Source organism: Vombatus ursinus, unplaced genomic scaffold (assembly GCF_900497805.2).
Source record: "Vombatus ursinus unplaced genomic scaffold, bare-nosed wombat genome assembly UNPS02010639.1, whole genome shotgun sequence".
NCBI classification, from domain to species: domain Eukaryota; kingdom Metazoa; phylum Chordata; class Mammalia; order Diprotodontia; family Vombatidae; genus Vombatus; species Vombatus ursinus.
Genome location: NW_020950417.1, coordinates 1,095,482 through 1,117,158, shown reverse-complemented (window position 1 = coordinate 1,117,158; position 21,677 = coordinate 1,095,482). Strand labels below are relative to the sequence as shown.

The 21,677-nt window shown below is 35.2% G+C and overlaps 1 protein-coding gene across 4 annotated transcripts in view; it reads left to right on the top strand.

Annotated features, from left to right (window-relative positions):
* MTF2 (metal response element binding transcription factor 2) overlaps nucleotides 1–19,295 on the top strand; it is a 60,791-nt gene extending 41,496 nt beyond the window's left edge. For all 4 annotated transcript variants that reach the window (XM_027854808.1, XM_027854807.1, XM_027854810.1 and 1 more), the window contains 6 exons: nucleotides 8,106–8,173; nucleotides 8,566–8,736; nucleotides 14,283–14,391; nucleotides 14,518–14,570; nucleotides 14,672–14,776; nucleotides 15,558–19,295. In XM_027854808.1, the coding sequence (XP_027710609.1) occupies nucleotides 8,106–8,173; nucleotides 8,566–8,736; nucleotides 14,283–14,391; nucleotides 14,518–14,570; nucleotides 14,672–14,776; nucleotides 15,558–15,915 (864 nt within the window). In that variant the 3' untranslated portion in view covers nucleotides 15,916–19,295. The remainder of the gene's footprint in view (nucleotides 1–8,105; nucleotides 8,174–8,565; nucleotides 8,737–14,282; nucleotides 14,392–14,517; nucleotides 14,571–14,671; nucleotides 14,777–15,557) is intronic.
* Nucleotides 19,296–21,677: the final 2,382 nt, after the last annotated feature.

Genomic DNA, 21,677 nt, shown 5'->3' with positions numbered 1-21,677 from the left:
ATGTGTACTAATTTAACAGGAATGAAAAATTTATTATTGGGGCCTGTAGGTAATGAGAAAATTTTTTAAGGTAAATTCAAATCATACCAAATAGAGTACTTAATGTGTTAAAGAAAAGACTGTTGCAAACATTATAAAATGGGGCTGTTTTCTGCATATTAGAAATCAGAATTAAAAAGTAGTTTATTTGAAAAAAATGATCTTAAGTAGCTTGATAGTTAAAAAGAGCCAAGTGTAGACTAAACATCACTTAAATCCCTTAGTTCTGTTCTGATCATTGCTAATGTGTGTAATGTTAGCTCTATTAAGTAGTATTGATGTTGTGTAGTTTACCTTCTTATTTTTATATTTTTCCTTGGGGTAGAGTTTCAAAATTCTATGATGTTTGTTATATGTTACCAGATTCTTCTCCACAAAGATTAACCCAATTTACTGTACCAGTAGTGAAGTGTAAGAATACAGATTTTTCCATATTCCCACAAATGTTAGTTTTTATCTTTTAAGGGGGACTATGTAGGGTTGAGAGGCAGTTTAACAGGTATTTTAAAAATATGTCTTCAGGTTTTTCTTAATTTACATTTTCAGTGGCTAGTGAGGTTGTACATTTTTGCATGAGATGATGTACTCTCTACATTTTCTCAGGTATATTGTCTACTGACAAATTGTTAATCAGTACAGTAAGTAAGATTATTAATAGTTTAAAAAAATAGGATATGAGTTGCCTTCAGTGCTGCTTCCTTCATTGGCAAAATTTGAGAGAACAACTTAATTTGTCCGTCTCATAATATTTTAAATAATTATTTTTAAAATGGAAAATAAGATTAAAATGCTGATGACTGTGATCTTTTTTCATTAGAAGTTTGTATATCTAGAAAACAATGTAATATGTTCATTTTAAAATACTTTGCTTCTTCTAGGGGCTGGTACTTTCAGCACTACTGCAGTTAGATCTAGATTTGACCTACATAGGATCTACCTATTAGTACTCTTATTCTTTAAAGTGATGAAGTTCTTCAGTAATTATTTACTTTACACACTACAACCTCAGATTTAAGACTGAGTTTTAAAATTGATTTTAGTTGAAATATTCTCCCTATATTATGTTTTAAATATTATGGCTTAGATTTTGTTTCTATGAGAAAAATATAAAATTAATTAAAGTTGAATAATAAGCTCTAAAAGAGTTCTTTTTGTGAATTTCTAAAAGTTAATTTTCTACAGCTAAGGACCATCAAATTGCTTTGTCTTTGTTTCAGCTCTGGAAAAAGATTTGCTTCACCAGCGGAATTGATGATACTTTCTATTTTTGTAGTTTGCAGATATTGTCATAAAAATACAAAAGTTTTATCAATTTCTCTTTGCTCCATAAGGCTGAAAAAATAGTATTAGAAACAGTTTTAGAGTAGTGACCAAAGCTCTATTAAGACAGAGGAAAGTTTTGGTATCTTAAAGAAATGTTTCATTTAATTGAGCCACTAGACTTTGGGTATATAATGTTTCAGATCTTTAGCCTGATTAAAGGTTAAGCAAAAAAAAAAAAAAAAAATACCTGCATCTCTTTATTTCATCTCTTGATATTGGAGACCTTTCTAAAGTCTGTTAGTACATTATTTATTACATTAGCCATTATGGAATATCTTTTAATGAAATCATGTATGGACTATCTTGTAATGATCAAATTACCAAATAGACTGAAAGCTTCCAATTTTTTCAGCAGTAGGTTACACAAATATTTTAATCTGTTATAATGGTGAGTGGCCTGTTAACTATAGAAAAATATTATGCTTTTCTGTAATGGTTATGGATACTGAATACGGGTCATGATTCTGAGCATTAATTCTTATTGTTATGTAGAATTGTAGGTGGTATAGGAGATAGGACTGAATGTATACTAACCCCAAAATATATCCAAAATTCCCGTTAAAACCACCCCACCCCCTACCCCCACTTGGATCTTTGATAGGGTAAAGTATAATTTCTTACCCTCTTCTCTCTCTTAAACCCTCAGCAAACAGTCAGTTAATTAGTTTTATATAGGACTTTACTCTTTTTGGCTTTAGAGTATAGTAAAGACACACATACATAAATTGATCCTTCTTACTCTTGGCCCAAATCCAGGAGGAGCATAATGTAGAGGACATGGATTCAAATTTTGACTATTCTACTCAAGTCCTCCTTACCTTTATGACCTTAGGCAAGTCACTTTTACCTTCTATCCCAAGACCCAGAACCTAAGTATTTACTAAAATTTAATAATAACTCGGGGACATAATTTCTCTCATTTAATTCCTGGTATTAGAGCTATATAGGTGTGTGGAATGATCTCCTTTCCAAATATGTTTAGCATTTATGGCTGGAAGAGAACTGGAGGGTCAGCTAGTTCAGGTGTCTCATTTTACTAACTGAAAAAATGTTATCAAAGAGAAGAGATTGGACTTAAACAAGGCCACCCAGGTAGTAAATAGCAGAGGCAAGATTTAATAAACTCAGGTTCTTCAACTCCAGATTTTGTGGTTTTTTTCTTGCCATGTACCATGCTGCCTCTCTTGATTATTTCATATAGAAATGATTTTTTTTCCACGTATAAAAAGTTCTCTGTTAAGTAGTTTTAGTTTTGTCACTAAGGAGCAAAATTAAAATGAATTACTAGTTTATATAGTTCTGCAACCTTTTTAATAGCTGAGGAGAATCTAAAAACTCTGTTATTGAATAATAAACCTCTGTAATAGCAGATTATGTAGCATTTATGTATAAACTAGTTTCCTCTTTGTCTTTTTAAAGATTAATTTGTATTTATAAAGACAAATGCGGAGTTTTATTTTATTTTATTTTTTGCTTTTTGGTGAGGCAGTCGGGATTAAGTGACTTACCCAGGGTCACACAGCTATTAAGTGTTAAGTGTCTGAGGCTGGATTTGAACTCAGGTCCTCCTGACTCTAAGACCAGAGCGCCCTATTCACTGCACCATCTAACTGCCCCCAATTGCATAGTTTTAAAAACAAGTGAAATATATATGAAATGTTTTGAGCTTCTAGACATGTTTTTTGGTAGGGATAGTTACTACAACATCTTTTACTGATTAGAATGAGAGACTAATTTTATGACCTAGATAAAGACATAATCAAGGGATCTAGAGCTGGATGAAACCATCTACTCCTCCCCTCCCTCTGTGTGTTCTTTGCTGGAATAGTTTGCTTTCTCAAATTAGGTTATACTATACAAATTGTAATGAACAAATTATCCAATAAACCAAGAGTGTCCAATCAATAAATAACAATCCAGTCATTAAAAAGTGAAGCCCGTTCGCTGGTATAAGGCACTGGTTTAAAATATATATACACATATACACACACACACACACACACACACACACACACACATATATACATATATTATATATATATATATAATTTTCCCCCAATTTAATGTAAAATAATTTTTAACATTTGTTTCTTAAAACTCTGAGTTCCAAATTCTTTCTCCCTCTCTCCTCTCCCCTCTCCCCTCCCTGCCTTATTGAGAAAGCAAGCAATTTGACATGTTATACATGAGGCATTGATTTTTTTAAAGCAGTAATATAAAAGCAACTCCCCAGTCTTTTCAGGTTTATTTCTACAAGAGTACATAGTGTGGAGAGATATATTTGGGTTAGAATAATGGGTGAAAGAAACAGAAGTGATATTGTTGCAGGAGTATACTATAGAATGCTTAGCTAATGGAATGGGAAGTGCTTTCTTAATGTAGATTAGATGGGAGCAGCTAGGTGGTGCAGTGGATAGAGCAGTGGCGCTGGAGTCAGGAGGCCCTGAGTTCAAATGTGACCTCAGACCCACAACACTCACAAGGTGTGTGACTCTGGGAAAATCACTTCACCCCAATTGCCTCACCAAAAAATACATACATATATATATATATAAAAATAAAAGAAAACTTGCAGGAGAGAAAGCTATAATAACAATTAAGGGACCTCAACTATAATATCATTTTATATCAAATTTGATTTGTATCACATTACATTTGCATAGTAGTGTATTAAATGCTTCCATGTATATTATCTCATTTGACCCTCACAACAAAAGCATAAGTTAGATTAAGTGGTAGTATTCCCATTTAATAGATGAACAAATGAAAGGTCAGCATCGTTCAGTGTCTCGTCCAAGGTCACATAGCATTTGGTCTTCAGATTTCTAATCTGACTTTCCCCATGATGCCATGCAGCCTTTTATAAGAAATCTTCTAAATTCAGAATATTTGGTAAATTCCTGACTTACTGTGTTAACACTTTCATCTCTAAGAACAAACTGCTGTTCTGTATTTAATTCTGACTGACCAGCAAGAAGAAAATGGCTAGCACCATGGAAATGACAGAAAGCTTGGATGAAAAGGACCATGATTTCTGATTTTATATTGACAAACAGGCATAATGTGCATAGTTGAATAATTTGTCTTAGACGTTAGGAAATCACATTTCAGATTCAGAGAAGAAAATAAAAATGATCCCATTAATTACATGACTATAAATATATAAAAAGGGAACATTGATAGGAAAGTCTAAAAACTGAAAACCAAATTATAAATAATCTGTTGAAAGGAGGGAAGAGATAAGAGTATCTAAAGAAATCAGTGTGGCTGCAGTGGGAGATATTTTGAATGTAAATTTTTAAGAGACATACAGAAAACAGAAGGAAGGGCAAATAACCACAATGATGTGTAAAAAAGAGTAAATACCAATTTAGTAGAAGAATGTCAGGAAGTTAAAGGGCAAGTAATAACTGAGACTTAAAAAAAAATTCTAAAGACAATCCGAAAAGCATGTAAAGCCATTTGTGGATCAAGGAAATAGACATATTGCTTTATGATGTAAATAAATAGTAGAAGGCAAAGCAATTCTGTTATTTCTGTTGTTTTCTTTTTTTTCTAGCAAGAATATTCTTCAGATTGGAAATGATACAATAATTTTGCAATTTAGTCTTAGAAAATAGGTAGAATATTGTCAGGCTTATCAGTCCTTGATATTTTGGGCCTGTTTCTTCCCCATCACTTCTTCTATTATATGACTTCAACTTTTGCCCTTTTAGAGAACAGAATTATTATTCCAGAATGTGTGAGGTCATGATGTAAGTGAAGAAGCATTTAGTAATTTTAGATCAGGCCTAAACAAATAACTTTTTTATGGTGGTGAGAAAACTTGTAGTTATAATTTTAGAGCTAATTGTTGTCCATCTTTGAGAAATCTTAGGAAATAGAAGAGGTATTCGAAGACTGGAAACAAGTAAATGTCATGCTTTTCAGATTTCAAATAAAGGATAATTATGAGAACAATAGACTGGTATGTTTACTATTGATCCACCAGCAACTTTCTGGTACAGATTTTCAAACATGGCAAATTAACCTTACTCCCTTTTTTGTTAGAGTTACTAGTTGCTGCATCAAGGAAATCCTATATACAAAAGAATATCTTGATTTCAACAGAGCCATCTATCAATATCTCCCGTAAAAGTATTATAGATAGTGGAAGGTGGGCTGATGAAATATAGATGTTAGGCAAAAGATAGCTTAGCAAATTCACTAAGATTAATGAGTGGGTGTTCACTTATAGTGAGGTTGCTAAGTCAATAGCTACAAGACTGTAGCCCTCTCACCTGGCCTGTTTAATGTTCTTATCAATACTTGAGTGAGCAATACAAAACATGTTTATCCAACTTATAAATGACACAAAACCAGGAAGGGTTAGTTGATTAGAGAGATGACAGAATTACAATTTTAAGTGCTGCCTATATACTGGAATGCTAAGCTGAAAACAAAATGAAGACATTTAACAAGAATAAATAGAAAATTCTGCATTTAATCTTAATTTCAATTCAGCAAGTATAATATAAGGGAAATATGCCTTGGCAAATTCATGTGAAATGTCTGTTGGCTTTAGTTGGCCACAAGTTTAGTATGAAACAGTGTTGATGTAGCTGCTAACACCCCTAAGGTAATCTTAGACTTATATGTTGGTTTTCAAATATCCAGATCAGGGGTGGGGAACCTGTGGCCTTGAGGCCACAAGTAGCCCTGGAGGTCCTCAAATGTGGCCGTTTGACTGAATCCAAACTCCACAGAACAAATCCCTTTAATAAAAGGATTTGTTCTGTAAAACTTGGAATCAGTCAAAAGGCTGCACTGAAGGACCTAGAAGGCCACAGGTTCCCCACCCTGACCCAGATATTTGAAGGGCTATCCTGTTGAAAAGAGAATAAGATTATTTTGCATTGCTTCAGAAGATAGGTTAAGAACCAGTGCATGTAAATTCCAAGAAGGCAGATTTTGATGAAACATAAGGGAAAAAAAAAACCTTTGATAATCAGAGCTGTAACACATTGGAAAAGTAGGTACTTGATAAAAAAAAAATTTGTTAAATTCATTGAATTTGTTGACTAGTGGAATCAACTTCCTTCCTCGAAGGAGTTGCTAATCAGTATTCCTAAAGCACACATCTGACCACACTATTCCCTACTCAAGAAGCTTATTATCTCCCTAATATAAAGCCCAAACTCATATTTGGCATTTAAGTCCAGTTCCAACCTATCTTTTCATAGTGATTTCACATAACTCCATCTCATGCACACTCTACACTCGAGCCAAGCTGCCCTACTTTATATTTACTATACGTGCTATTCCATCTTTCCTCTGTGTACTTTTGAAAAAATGGCCCCTTATGCCTGGAATACTTCTCTTCTCTGCCTCTTGGAAATGCCTAACTTCTTCAGACATTAACATTTTTGGTGCTTCCAACAGTAATTTCTCCCCCACCCAAAAATTATTTTGTATTTTTTTTTTGCATACATTGGTGTACATTTTGCTTAATTCCCCTTCCCTCTAGTAAGAAATAAAAGCTCCATGCAACAGTAATTGTTTTGTTTTTGTCTTTTTATTCCCTAGTACCTAACAGTGCCTTTTAGGCCTTTATAAATGTTTGAATTGAATTATGATCCTAACAGATAACCTGCCAAAGATTTATCCAGTTAGAAGTTGAACTAGATGACGTAAGATCACATCCAATTCTGTGATCCTTTTTTCCTCCCTCTTAAGGAAGTAACATGTCTCCATTGGCCCTTCAGAAATCTATGACAGATCTTAAAACATTAATTCATGGACTTGGGCCTACTTAGTAGATGTTTTCAGTACACTTCACTTTGAACAATTCTTGAAAAACTCTTGGGAATTTTAGCTTATGTCAGATGAAGCATCGGACAGTTTTGATGTAGACTGAATTACATGATGTATACATATATAGCAGCTTTACTGAACGCTGATGTCCTTTTCTATGTTATTTAGAATGATACTTACATAAGGCCTCATTATTTTAATACGTTCCTTCCAACCATTGGCTTATCTAAGATTTCTCTGATGGGCCTCAAGACTAAAACATTGAGAAAGGGAGGAAATTATCTTTTGAGAGTCCAAGTTGAGCAACATTGAAACTTTTCCAGAATGAAACAGGTTTCTTTGCTTTTTGGTGAGGCAGTCAGGGTTAAGTGACTTGCCCAGGGTCACACAACTTGTAAGTGTCAAGTGTATGAGGCTGGATTTGAACTCAGGTCCTCTTGACGCCAAGGCCGGAGCTCTAACCACTGCACAACCTAGCTGCTCCTACATTAGAGTCTTAAAAAAAAAAAGTTTTCAGTTTATGATTGTAGGAACTTTTCTGCAGTACTTTGGTAGGAGCCAGGTCTAGCTGTGGTTTGAAATAGCCTCAAAACTTAAATGCTAGATCTGCTGATACATTCCAAAATTACAGAGGCTAATATTTCTTACCACTGTCTTCAAGAGGAAATGTTGAATGATAAAATGGTATAAGTATCTACCTACCTTTCCCATTTAAATGCTTTTCTTCTGGTATTTTAAAGATATTTATTTTAAAGCCCATAACTAAAAAGCAAAGCAACAAAATATAGTCAGACATTTTCATGATTGGCACTAAAATAATTTTAATGAAATATTTTCCTCTGACCATAGAACTGTTTTGAAAACCATAGATCTAATTAATATCCAAAGCACCTGTATATTCTTAGTTGCTGAAATTTTAGTATGTTAAATTGTTTCTTGATACTTCACAGCTGGCAGACACACCAAAATCTGAAAGATATGAGCATGTTCTGGAGGCATTAAATGATTACAAGACCATGTAAGTTGATTTATTTTATGTATCCCCATGCGGGAGACACTTAGTAAGTATAAGGATTGAGGGCATTGTTTAAGAGCTGTGGGATTTAGAAGCATTATTTAAAGTAGAGGTGCATTCCATTTTAAACTTTGTCAGCCCTGTTCTTTCCAGGTACCCTAAGCCTTAAAGCAAAAATGATGGCCTTTAAAGGCATAAAAGTAGTAGCAGTGGATAAAGTTATTTGATATTAGCTATTAGGTGGTGATGGATACTGTATGTTCTTGCAAAAATGGCAAAATTTCATCATTTTCTCAGGATGGTGACATTTCTTGAAAACAATTTTCAAAATATCACTTGAAATGGTTTTTAAAACTGTATAAATTTTTTAAAAATCTCCTTTTTAATTAATGTAGGTTTATGTCAGGAAAAGAAATTAAGAAGAAGAAACATTTATTTGGATTAAGAATTCGTGTTCCTCCTGTGCCACCAAACGTGGCTTTTAAAGCGGAGAAAGAACCTGAGGGAACATCTCATGAATTCAAAATTAAAGGCAGAAAAGCATCTAAACCTATACCTGATTCTAGGTAAAAAATTTTTCTCTGGCTTAAACTTTTTATTTTATTCATACATAAGCTCATTTCCAGATTTAGTTGGCAGATTAATAATAAGGTCTTGGCATGTTTTATCAATATAATATTTTTGGTTTATTGGTAACATAATTCAGGCATTTTTCTACTTATAAGGTCATTTCTAAAGCCTCAGTTATTTAGTTTGAATTAATGTTACTTGGGAAGTTTTTTTCTCTCCCTACCCACCCTTCTTCTATAAAGATAGCACTTTGTTTTTTCCGTTATTTTAACTTAATTTACTTTAATGCAATCCTGTTCCCACTGGCTCTCTTCCCTTCACCCTCAACCCCACCATCCCTCCAATTTGTCACCTTTTTCTTTAGTTTGGAAAAAATTTTCCCTTCTTTTTTCCTCCTAGTTCTGTTCCTCCCCTTCAACTTCTTTTATTAGTTTTTTTTTTTTAATTTCATTTTCTGTACCATCTTCTAAAAAGGATTTTTTTTGTCTTGTTCTCTTCATTATTTTTCTTCCCTTTTTCTGTTTAGTCTAACTTTTTTCTTTGATTCTTAGCTCTCATTCTTATTTATTTTTTCTTTAGTCTCCGTATTCTTCATGAAATTAAAACTAATAGGCGTACCTATTTTGAGCTTCTTCTAAATGATTTTAAAGTTATTGCCTTATAGAGATTGCCTTCTGCCCCTCATTTTTGGTTGTACCTCACTCTAAGAAATCAGTTCTTGAAGGTGATAAAATGTTGCCCTGTGGTAGGAATTTTTCTGTCTCTGATTGATTCTATTCATTACTACCCCCTATCCTCTCACATCATAATGTTTTTCCCCTTTTGCCAAGAAATGTCTCAGTCCCTGTCTTCCATTTCTGGGTGTTGGTTGCCCCCAGGAGCTCTGATTCTCCTCTTGAGGTTGGATGAGTACTCTCCCTAAGCACCAAATGCCTGGAGTTTGTAAGGTTCCTACCTCCTTTCATAAAACATCTCCTTTCTCCCGTGGTAGTATTAGAAATCCCTACCCACCACTGAAGTCAGAGCTCCCTCTTGGCCCCCTGGGCCCCCAGTTTCAGTCCTCCCTTTTGGCTTCTCACCCATTCACCTATAGATCCTCTTCTTCCCGAAAGGCTACAGGAGTTATTTTCCCTTTTACTGTTGATTTGATGAGAGTACTTCACATATTCCCCTCTGTTTTCTTCCTCACTCTCCCTCTTATGTACCCTCTCCCATTCTGTAAATTAGTCTCAACATTAATTCACCTTTAGGTGGAGTATTAAGAGGTTTAGTCCATGATGTTTTTAGTCCTGTTTCACCACCAATTCTTCTATGATTTCTGCTTTCACTCGTTTCCTTGAGTAATTTTAGAATAGTCTATTATTTTGTTGTTCTTGTTGTAAACCTCATAGGTGTCTTTCTCTTTTTAGTTTTTTTTCCCTGAGATATAATTACTTTTGTTGTCTGTGCCTTTCTTGGTTACTCTGTTTAACTTTTGCGTATTTATGTTTGAGGTGATGGCGAAACGATATGTTCAGATCTAGTTTTCTTTGTAGGAATGCTTCAGAAGCTTTTTTTATTGGATGTCCATCTTTTTTCATTAACAATTAGGCTTACGTTTGTAGAGGATATTACTTTAGGTTGCATCATGAGCTCCTTTGCTCTTTGGAACACATTCCATTCCCTCATTCAGTTTCTGGTGGGGGTTATATACGTTTCAGTTATGATTATAATGTTGTCTTCTCAAGCATCAGTCTTATACCTTATTTAATTCTCCCTCTGTCCCTAACATAGGAAAAACAAAAACCCTTTTTCATTGTCTTTAGAGATTCTTACTAGCTTCAGGTTATCATGAACTTTATTATTCTTAACATTATTGTGCCATGTTTTTGTATTCATTCTCTGTTAATTTCCCTTTCTTCTGTTGTCCATAGATGTCTTTTTAAAATTAGACTGTTTTTGAGTTCCCTGTGTATATGTACCAATGTCTTTAGACAGTTCTTCTCTTTTCTCCTCATCAGAATTGCTTCTGTTTGTATCTGAAGAATTTAATTCTTGAGAGCTTCCAGTCTTTACTGGGCTGACCTCCGCTCTAGAATTTTAGTTCAAGTTAGCCTATATATCCTTCCTCTAGAGTCTTTGAAATATTTTTTCCCCCCCAAATCTGTGGTGTATGTCATACTATACCTGACTTTCCCCTCCTCTATCACAGATTCTCAGAGGGAGAGTGGTCCCTTTCTTCTAGGATTGTCGTAATTTCCATCAAGTTTTTCCTTGTTAGAGCCAAAGATCCGGAATGGAATTTTACCTTCTCTACATTTTGAAGTGTGAAATTATCATTAAAGCCATTCAAGAAATTATTAGCTGCTTTGATTTTGGCAAAGTGAGAGATGGTCTCTGTGCCAGGTTTATAATCTATTGCCTGACTTCATTTATCAACTAGTCAATAAGCATTTATTAAGTAACTACTATATGTTGGGCATTGGGCTTCATGCTGAGGTTACGAAGAAAATAATGAACAATTTTTTCCTTTAAGAAGCTTGCAGTCTTACCAGGGGAGAAAATATGTACATATATAAGTAGGGAAATACAAAGTCATTTGGGGGATAAGGCACTAGCATCTGGGAGGATAAGGAAAAAGGCTTATATAGAATGTCACATTTGCAATTCTTAAAAGTGGAAGTCAGGAAAAAGTGAAATCAAGGCATGAGGATACAGCCATTTCAAAAATACAAAGACAGTATCATGTGTGAGTAGCAATAACAACAATAAGAAATATTTATTAAGCTATGTACCAGGCACTGCACTAAGTTCAAAGAATACAAATATAAGCAGAAAACTATTCCATTCCCTCAAAAAGCTTATATTCTAATGGAGGAAGATAACATTTATAAGGAAGTTGAAGGGGGAAAAGGGAAAGGGATGAAGGTATGGTAAAGAAAGTCCAGAAAGTCAGGAGTGCAGCCTGGAGGGAAATGGAACCAGCCAATTAGAGGGAAAAGCCACAGGGAGGCAGATAATTCAATGTGAGAAGTCCATAGAGTTGAGTGAAGCTTTCAGGGTCAAGAGATTTTTTAGGGCATGTCAGAGAAAGTCAGTAATGCAGCATGAGGAAGAATGAAGATAAGTAGGCTGAGCTCTGTAACAAAGGAGTAATACGTAATAAGACTGGAAAAGTAATGCATCCAGGTGATCTGGAAGTTATTCTAATGAAAGAATCTTTTCAATTCTACTTCTGTTGATCTTCACCCAAATTATTTTCTTCACCCATATTTCTCTCTTCTGGTTCTTAGATTTATTCAAATGATTATATATTCTTATTTAGATGTAAAAGAACTTTGTTATAATGTGAGAGAAGTTAGAGGCATAAGCCACATGTTACTAAGGATAGTTTACCTTACTCAAGCTAGAGAATCTAGCCTTACCAGTACAGAGGAGAGTACAACTTAAAGGTACTATGAGTCCCAGCCATAACCCATTCCCTTGTAGTCTGTAGGTCACAGTTTGAGTTTGACTTTTGAGTTACAGTTCTTTATTTATCCTACTTTTTTTTTAACCTAGGTTTCCTTTAGCTCTACCTCCAATTTTGTTGCTAGAGGAATTGAGATACTTTCCTGTTTTTTCTTAACTTCCTCTATCTGGCCTCTGTTAACAGGACCTGATTCCCATTATAGTGTCTTAGATATTCTGTATATCTCATAATTTCATGATCATTTTGGAAGAGAGGAATTTTCTATATCAGCTCGTCATATTCCCTCACTGTTGCAAGGTAGTTCTTTTATACCTCCCTAATAAATTCACTGGGGACAGCTAGATGGCTCAGTGGATAGAGTGCTGGGCCTGGAGTCAGGAAGACTCCTTCCTGAGTTCAAATCTGGCCTCACACATTTACTAGCTGTGTGACCCTGGGCAAGTCACTTAACCCTGTTTGCCTTAGTTTCCTCATCTGTAAAATAAGCTAGAGAAGGAAATGATAAAGTGCTCCAGCATTTTTGGCACGAAAACCCAAAATGGAGTCATGAAGAGTTGGGCACAACTAGCAAAATGACTGAACAATAATAGTAGCAATCAGTTCACTATCTCACTTAACTGCAGTGACCTTTCCAACCTCTTCACCCTTCCTCGAACTTCCCATGACTCCCCCTCTCCCACCCTATCAATCTAGAACCTTGCTTCATATTTCACTGAAAAAATTGAGGCCATACAACAAGAGCTCCCTCTTCTCCCCTCCTCTTTATCTCACAAGCCAGATGCTTTCTACTATCTCCTCCACCACTTTTTGATATTAAGAGTTGACCCTTTTCCTTGCCAAGACAAAGCCCCCTACATGCCCAAGTGATCCTGTTCCATCCCATCTCCTTCAGCAGATTGCCCCTTCTGGCATCTTGATTTTCACTAATCTTTAATCTGTCCCTGTCTACTGGATGCTTCTCTATTACCTATAAACATGAACACCCCCTAACTCAAAAAACCCTCTCTTGATCCGTCCAGCTCAACTAGCTATCATCTTACATCTCTCCTACCTTGGGTGGCCAAACCTCTTAAAAAGGCCAGCTATAGATAAGTGCTCTCTGCAGTCTGGATTTTGACCTCAATGTTTCACTGAAACTACTCTCTAATGTAATCAATGATCTCTTAATAGCCAAATCTAATGACTTTTTCTCAGTTCTCATCCTGCTTGACATTTTTGCTGCTTTTGTTTTTGTTGTTGTTGTTTTTGGCTAGGCAATGGGGTTAAGTGACTTGCCCAGGGTCACACAGCTAGTAAATGTTATGTGTCTGAGGCTAAATTTGAACTCAGGTTCTCCTGACTCCAGGGCCTATACTCTATCCACTGTGCCCCCTAGCTGCCCCCATTTTTGCTGCTTTTGACACTGTTATCACCCGCTTCTCTGTGATAGTTTCTTTTCTCTAAGTTTTCCCAATACTGTTCTCTCCTAGTTTTCTTCCTATCCACCTGACTATTCCTTCTCAGTCTTCTTTGCTGGATCTTCATCTCGGTCATGCCTACTAACCGGGAGTGTACCCCTTCAGCCTCTACCCTAGGCCCTCTTCTCTCTATATATGATTTCCCTAGATGATTTCTGCAGCACCCATCATTTCAGTCTTCATCTCTGTGCAGATGATACACCTATTTATCCAGCTATAACCTCTCTGCTGACCTCAGGTCTTGTATCTTCAACTGCCTATTGGACATCTTGAACTGGATGTTTCATAGAAATCTTAAACTTGACATATCCAGACTTCTTATCCTAAATTAAACAAACACCCAGCTCTCCCTTCATACTAACTTTCTGGTTATTATCAAGGATACCACCATCCTCCCAGACACCTAGACTTTCAGCTTAGATGTTCCACCTTTCTCTCTCTCTCTGACTATATGACCCTTTCTCTTCTCTGATACTGCCCCAGCCCTATTGCAGATTTTAACCACCTCACACCTGCCCTCTTGCAATAGCTTTCTGGTTAACGGCAGGTACATTTTAAAAAATAATTAAATAAAAGATCACTTCATTTAATAAAATTTCATTTGATAATGTATGCTCTATCTTTTTCTTTGCAGGGACATGAGTAATGGTATAGAAAAGAAAGGAAAGAAAAAATCTGTAGGTCGTCCACCTGGCCCATATACAAGAAAGATGATTCAAAAGACTTCTGAACCATCTTCTTTGGTAAGTATATGCATGCTTATATCTTCTGTGGGTGATGTTAGGCAGGGAAGGATTACATTCATAATTAGTAAGGTTTCTAAAACTTGTTTTAGAGTTCATGCTTCAATAATTTTCTTATATTTGAAGGAAAAGGAATCAGTTCCAGAGAATCCAGCCTTGGATTTACCTTCCTCTATAGGGTAAATAGAACATTGTTTTTCCCTCCTTGAAATTTATTTTTGAATGTTTAGTTTAATTTTTATGTAAAATATTATAAATATCCTTCTTATTTATTTTTTAGGAAACCTGATGGAACTGCACATTCATCCAATACCTCAGATGTGGATTTCACGGGTGCTGCCAGTACAAAAGAAACTACCTCATCTACTATTTCCAGGCATTATGGGTAACAACTAGCTCTGATTTATTCTTTTGTTTGAAGCAGTAGTTTTCTGTACTGATTTTCTTCTGGACTTTCTTTTTAAAGATGTAGCAGAACATTTCAGAAGTTTGCAAAGCAGCACAGTGTGTCCTTGCTGAGAGATTTGCCATGTTTAGTGTTAAACCTGTCAAGTGATTTCTACTTTTTAAAACATATTTGCAGTATAAATTATATATATTATCTTTTTCGGGGCCTGTTGCATTTTGTAGGTTTTTCATGACTGACATGAAACACAGATATGGTTTGCTTTAAGAAAATCCTATTGCACAAAAATAAACCAAATATTTATTAAGTACCTATTGCTTTCCAACCACTGTGTTAGATACTGGGAGAGAGAAAATGTTTAGATAAGACATGGTCCCTTGCTTATAGAAGCTTAGAGTCTCTTATAAAAATCCAATCTGAAATAAATAAATTAGGTAAACAAATTACTTTTTGCTTTGCATAAGAGTTTAATTGGGGATACAAGTTCTGAGCCCTTTGTTGTTAACCCTCAGTCGCTGCTTTGATGTGGAGTTTTAGAGGAAAAAGTTAATGAGGATGAACTTCTAGATGGGCAAAAAACCCTAAAATAACTGCTTAATAACTTATAGATAGCTTAATAACAAATAGAAGGCTAGAAAATAGAAGCCTGAAAGAGGTCACTTCTCAGAAAGTGATAGGATAAGAACATTTTGAGCAGAGAATTCTCAGTCAGGTACAAGTTGGATTAGCTGATGACTGATATTCTTCTTATACCCTCTAGGTTATCTGACTCCAGAAAGAGAACTCGAACAGGAAGATCGTGGCCTGCTGCAATACCACACCTGCGGAGGAGAAGGGGGCGCCTTCCTCGGAAAGCACTCCAGACGCAGAATTCTGAAATTGTGAAAGATGATGAAGGCAAAGAAGATTATCAGTTTGATGAACTTAACACAGAGATTCTTAATAATTTAGCAGATCAGGAATTACAGCTTAATCATCTAAAGAACTCTATTACCAGTTATTTTGGTGCTGCAGGTAGAATAGCATGTGGTGAAAAATATAGGGTATTGGCTCGCCGGGTGACACTTGACGGAAAGGTGCAGTATCTGGTGGAGTGGGAAGGAGCAACTGCATCCTGACTGTAGGACTGACTGAACATTATGTTCACTGCACTCGCGTCTTCTGTAGATACAGTTCAGAGCCCTGAAGGAGCTGGCTTTTACTCTCTTTCTGAAAACACACACATACACACGCAACCACACAACTACACACACACACACCCCCCAAACATCACAAGGAAATAATAGCCTTAACATGTACCTGTTAACAAAATGGATATTGTCATAAAAACTATCTTTTAAAATCAGAACAGAGACTTAATTTTTTAATCTTAAGATTTGTAGATTGTTTCTAGGATAAGATATTAAAATGATTCAAATTCATGCATGGTGTTAGATAATTTTTCTAGGTATTCCATTGAGTCAGTTCTTGTGATTAGTGGGTTTCAGTGCAAACAGATCATGTAGATAGCACAAGTCTTTGGAGAAACGTTGTCTGTTTTGTTACCAAAATGTTTGCAGAAATGAATTTCTATTTCAATACCTTTTAGATTTCGTAAAGTGCAGTGTATATAATGCCTACTGAAAGACTGTAAAATATTGAAATTTTTCTTTCAAGCAAAGTGTAAAAAATATATTGAGCCTGTAAATTGCTCCATGACTAGACTTCATTGTCGTCTTAATATATTCTTTGCATGTGCATATATATATATATATACACATAACTATATGTATATATATGTGTGTGATTAATGTGACCTATGCAATACAAATTATGGGAATGGGCAGCTTTGGAGTATATATATATATATCCCATAATTCTTTTTTCAGGAATAGTTGCAGTATTTACACAGCAGCATTTCTTCTCAGGCTTTATCAGGTGCTGTTGCTTGCTATGTATGAAGAGAAATATGTCAAACCAGTGCAGTGTGTTCTGATGGAAGGGTGTGAACAACAGTGTTCATGGGCTTCATGTAATGCTTTTCAGTTCTGGTCCTTGTAACTCAGCTGTTCAGAACCTAAAACAAAACTCAGATATGAATATTATCTCCTACTAAAAGTAACGTATTCAAGTTTTTGTGGCACATTATGATTGTAAATGTCTCCCAGTTTTAACAAGTCTGTAGGGATTCCACAAAAGATTCCTACAGTGTCTGTAGTAATGTTAGTCATGTTTGATAAATGTAGTATGAACAAAGTATTTTATTGCACAGGGTTCACAAACAGTATGTTGCCTGTTTAGGCTACCACTGTTTTTATTACAACATTACCTCTTGTTTTTATAAAATGTACCAAGTTTTAAATTGATAACTTTATTTTTACATGTAAAAAGACAATTTTTTTATCACCAGTGTTAGATGTATTTTCTTTGTCTTTTTTCTTTATTTTTGTTTTATTTTTGGGGTTTTTTAGCCAAAGAGTAAACAGAAGAATATTCATATTTTGGTGGCTATTCATTTTACTCTTAAAAATGACTGGTGTTATTTAGCTTAAAAATTGGAAATTTGCCACCAAAATGAAAAAATATGTCAGATGTCATAGAAGATAGGTTAAAAATGTGGGTTAGTGTTTATTTATTCCATTAATTGATTATTTGACTGTTTATAAAGTTGCTTTATTTCCTTAAACATCTTCAAAAGATGACTTCTTCCTGTCACATCATAGCCAAAAGAAGCAGAGAACATGGTTGTCCTTGTGCTTGGTTCTTGGTCAGCCAGAAATAAAGGAGCTTTACAAAAGTGCAAACTAAAAACTTACTTCTGTTTGCCGCTGCCAGAACCTGATTTTCCCCCTAGCTATTCATTTAAAGTTGCCTTCCTTGCAGCTGCAATATTTTGATAACACAAAGTTTGTGTTGATTTTTGAATGTTTGTTTAAATCTAGGGGTAATGGAAAAGTGTAAATCCCGTGTAACATGATTCACTCCATTTGTATTCACATTATTTCATTCTCCCAAAGTCCTTTAATTCTAACTGAACACCAGCAGTATTTGTAGTAAAGCTTTCTATAACATGCTTGGAAGACAATTTATCCAGCTAAACTGTCTTTAGATTTAATTATTGTGAATGTCTGTTTGATTTTATCTTGGTGGTTCACATGGCTCTGATGTTCAGTTTGTATTTTTGGAATTGCTTTACTTAGAATTAAAACAGACCAACATTAAATTGTGTGTATTTTTAAAAGAGATAATGAGTTTTGCCTTTGTATTTGTTTGAAAATACACACTGGTGCAGTAATTGACTGCGCTTAGCCATAGAGGTAAGGATTTTCCAACTCCACTGCTAATATATCTAGTTCTGATTAATGGTGGAAAACTTTTACTACCCTCATTCTCCCCCTTGCCCTCCAAAGTAAATAAGTAATTATTTTTAAGTCCATTTTAAATTGCCTGCTTAGCATTTAGCCATCCTACATTTTAGATATTTGAAAGATATGTATTTCCTCTCTCAGAAAAAAAGTAACCCTATTAAATTTCCAGCTTGTTTTCCAACTTTTGCTTATATTGGGACATCTGCAAGTCAGAAGGAATCAGAGTCCTATATGTTAGGATGCTCCAGAGTTAGATTTTAAAATTTGCTCCATACTGAAAAGGAAGATATAATACCAATTTTTAAAATTTGTTTTGTCCAGAGTTAAATTGTCATGTTTAAGGAAGTTTATTTTTAACCATGGTTTTCTTTACTCTGCTACTGAGAAATTACTAATCTTTAGAATCTCAGATAAATGTGACCAGAATGCAAACATCAAAATAATGCTAGTAAATACTCATGTCTTTTTGTAAGATGTAATGCAGTTGTCAAGGTCTTCTGTATTCTTGTATCAAACTTTGCCAAGAAGTGAGATCAAACTAGAAGTGTGAGAGACCATTTTTGTATTTTGTGTGTGTTAATGTACAGTATATGTCTGATAATGTAGAATGTACAACAATTCTTTCTTGCTGAGGCTTTTACTGTATACTGTTAGATTTGGATGGAGAAGACATCTGATTTGTATAAGTAACAATAGGCTGTTATATAATTTGGTGGTTATATAGATTGGGAGTGGTCTTGTGATTGATTGAAAAGGAAATGTCTGTAATTTTGAAAAGTAAATTTTTAAATGACTATTCTAGTTATACTCTTCCTTAATGGTACTTACTTGTACCAGGAAAACACAATATTAGATGAAACAGTATACAGGTAGTTAATTCCATAGGTGCTATCTTTAAAATGTTAGTGATGCAACAGTGTTAAGTGGGATTTAGTTATAAGGCATAATGACTTTATTACAAAACTGTATTGGTTGGAATATATTTATATGAGTCCTGCCTTAAATGTGGGATTTTTTTTTTTCCAAATTTTATGTGAATGCTTTCCTAAGTACATGCCCCTGAAAAATTTCTTCTGATTCTTTTGTGGTACTTGATCAGGCATGCTTTTTTGGGGGGAAACCTCCCCAAAATTAAACATAACTACAGTGGAGATTTTAATGTGATTTAAGTGAGTGTTTTTCCATGGGGACAATTATTTTAAGTCACTGTTTATGTGGCATAAACGTGGTGTGGAAAAAACCATATAACATGAGCTGTGGTTCTCAGAAAACAACTTAGTTCTGTTAAAGTGGTAAATTCTACCTTAATCTCAAAAAACATCTTTTTAATTTAGTTTTTTTTTTCAGTTAACAAAATATTTTCCTTCTCTTATATTTTTCTCACTCTTTTGAGAAAAAAAGTGAAAAATAAAACTTTTGTAATAAATACGCAAGCAAAACAAATTCCTACATTGGCCTGTGTCCAAAAAAGTCTATTTTAATCTGAACACTGAGTCCATCACCATCAGGGAAATGGGTAGCGTATTTTATTATGTATTTCCGGAGATTGTGACTGGTCATTTCATTGATCAGAATCTTAATTCTTTCAAAGTTGTTTGTCTGTACAATATGGTTGTGATTGTATAAATTGTTCTTGTTCTACTCATTTCACTTTGCCATCAGTTCATACAAGTCTTTCCAGGTTTCTCTGAAACTATCCCCTTCATTATTTCTTATAGTACAAAAGTGTTCCATTACATTTGTATGCTGTTACTTGTTCAGCCAAATGATGGACACTCACTTAGCTTCCAGTTCTTTGAAACCCCAAAAAGTGATGCTATGAATATTTTTCTATGTATGGGTCTTTTTCCTCTTTGTTCTCTTTGGGATATAGGCCAGGTGGTATTACTGGGCCAAAGGCTTGCACAGCTTAGTAACTGTTAGGGCATAGCTCCAAACTCTCATCTTTCCATGGCCACTCTAACATTTGTCATTTTCCTTTTTTCTCAGCTTTGCCAATCTGGTGGTGGTAGTGGGCTGGAACCTAAGAGTTACTTTAGTTTTTTATTTCTCTATTAATGAATTGGAACATTATTTTCATAAAGGAAAGGAAATAAACATTTACATAGTGCAAACTATGTGCCTGGCACTGTACTAAGTACTTTCTACAAATACTATCTTATTTGATTTTCACAACAACCCTGGGTAATAGGTGCTATTATTATTTCAGTTTTACAGTTGAGGAAATTGAAGTAAACAGTTGAAGTGACTTGCCCAGCATCACACAATTAGTGTGTGATCAGACTGATTTTAAATTTGGGTCTTTTGGCCTCCAGGTCCAGTTCTACCACGGCTCCACCAGCTGCCTCTCTGCTAATATGGCTATTTATAGTTTGAATTTCTTTCTTATAAAATTACCTGTTCATATCCTTTGTTTACCGTCCATTTCTTGTATATCTTGGAAATGAAACCCTTGTCAGAGAAACTTGCTTCGAGGACTTTTTCACTCTAGTTAACTTGTTTGCCTTCTAATTTTAGCTTTGTCAACAGATGTAGTTTTTTTTTTGTTGTTGTTTTTTTGTTTGCTAGGCAGTGGGGTTAAGTGACTTGCCCAGGGTCACACAGCCAGTAAGTGTCAAGTGCCCCAGGCCGGATTTGAACTCAGGTTGTGCTGACTCCAGGGCCAGCGCTCAATCCACTGTGCCACCTAGCTGCCCCTTAACAGATGTAGTTTTAAAGCATGTGAACTTATGTTATCAAAACATCAAAATAAGTATGTAGGAGCAATGACCTATCATCCTGTTGTAATTTAAAAGTTTTCAAATTAGCAACACTTATACTCCCATGCATCAAGCAACCGTTTATAATGTGTCTGCAGTGTTGCTAGGCCCATCCTAGGACTGGAGACACAAAGACATAAATGAAGCTGTCATTTTGAGACCAAAGAGGATTTGTTACTAGGAGGATGTAACATGTAAGTAGAAGTGTATAAAAGTATACGGTGTAAATAATTTAAGAGGAAAGCACAAGCAGCTAACGAGATGAGAAAAGGCCTACCATGTGGGAGGTAGAACATAAGCTGAGCTTTGAAAGAAGCTGGAGATTCTAAGAGACAGATGAGGAGGAAGTACATGTTCCAGGCATCAGGACATCCTGTTCGAAAGGGTGGGAGGGAAGAGAAAATGTGTGGGAGCAACAGAAAATAACACTTGTGGACTAGAAATGTAGAATGTATGAAGGGAGTAGTCTCCAATAAGCCTGGAAAGGCAGATTAGAGGCAGGTGCTAACAAAGCCTTGAAATGCCCAAATGGAGTTTGTATTTAATCATAGAAATAGTAGGAAGCCACTGGAGTTTGTTGTGGTGAATGGTACGGTCAGACCAGTGCTTTAGGAATATCATTCCTAAAGATGGATTGGAGAGTTTATAACACCTCATTTAGGCCATTTAGCCACATGAAGAAAGGGTTCCACGGGAGTGGGTTTTCCAAAAGTGCTATCTTGATTGATGCCCTTAGGATATTGTTAGGCAGTCTATGGATGGGTTAAGTTTTAC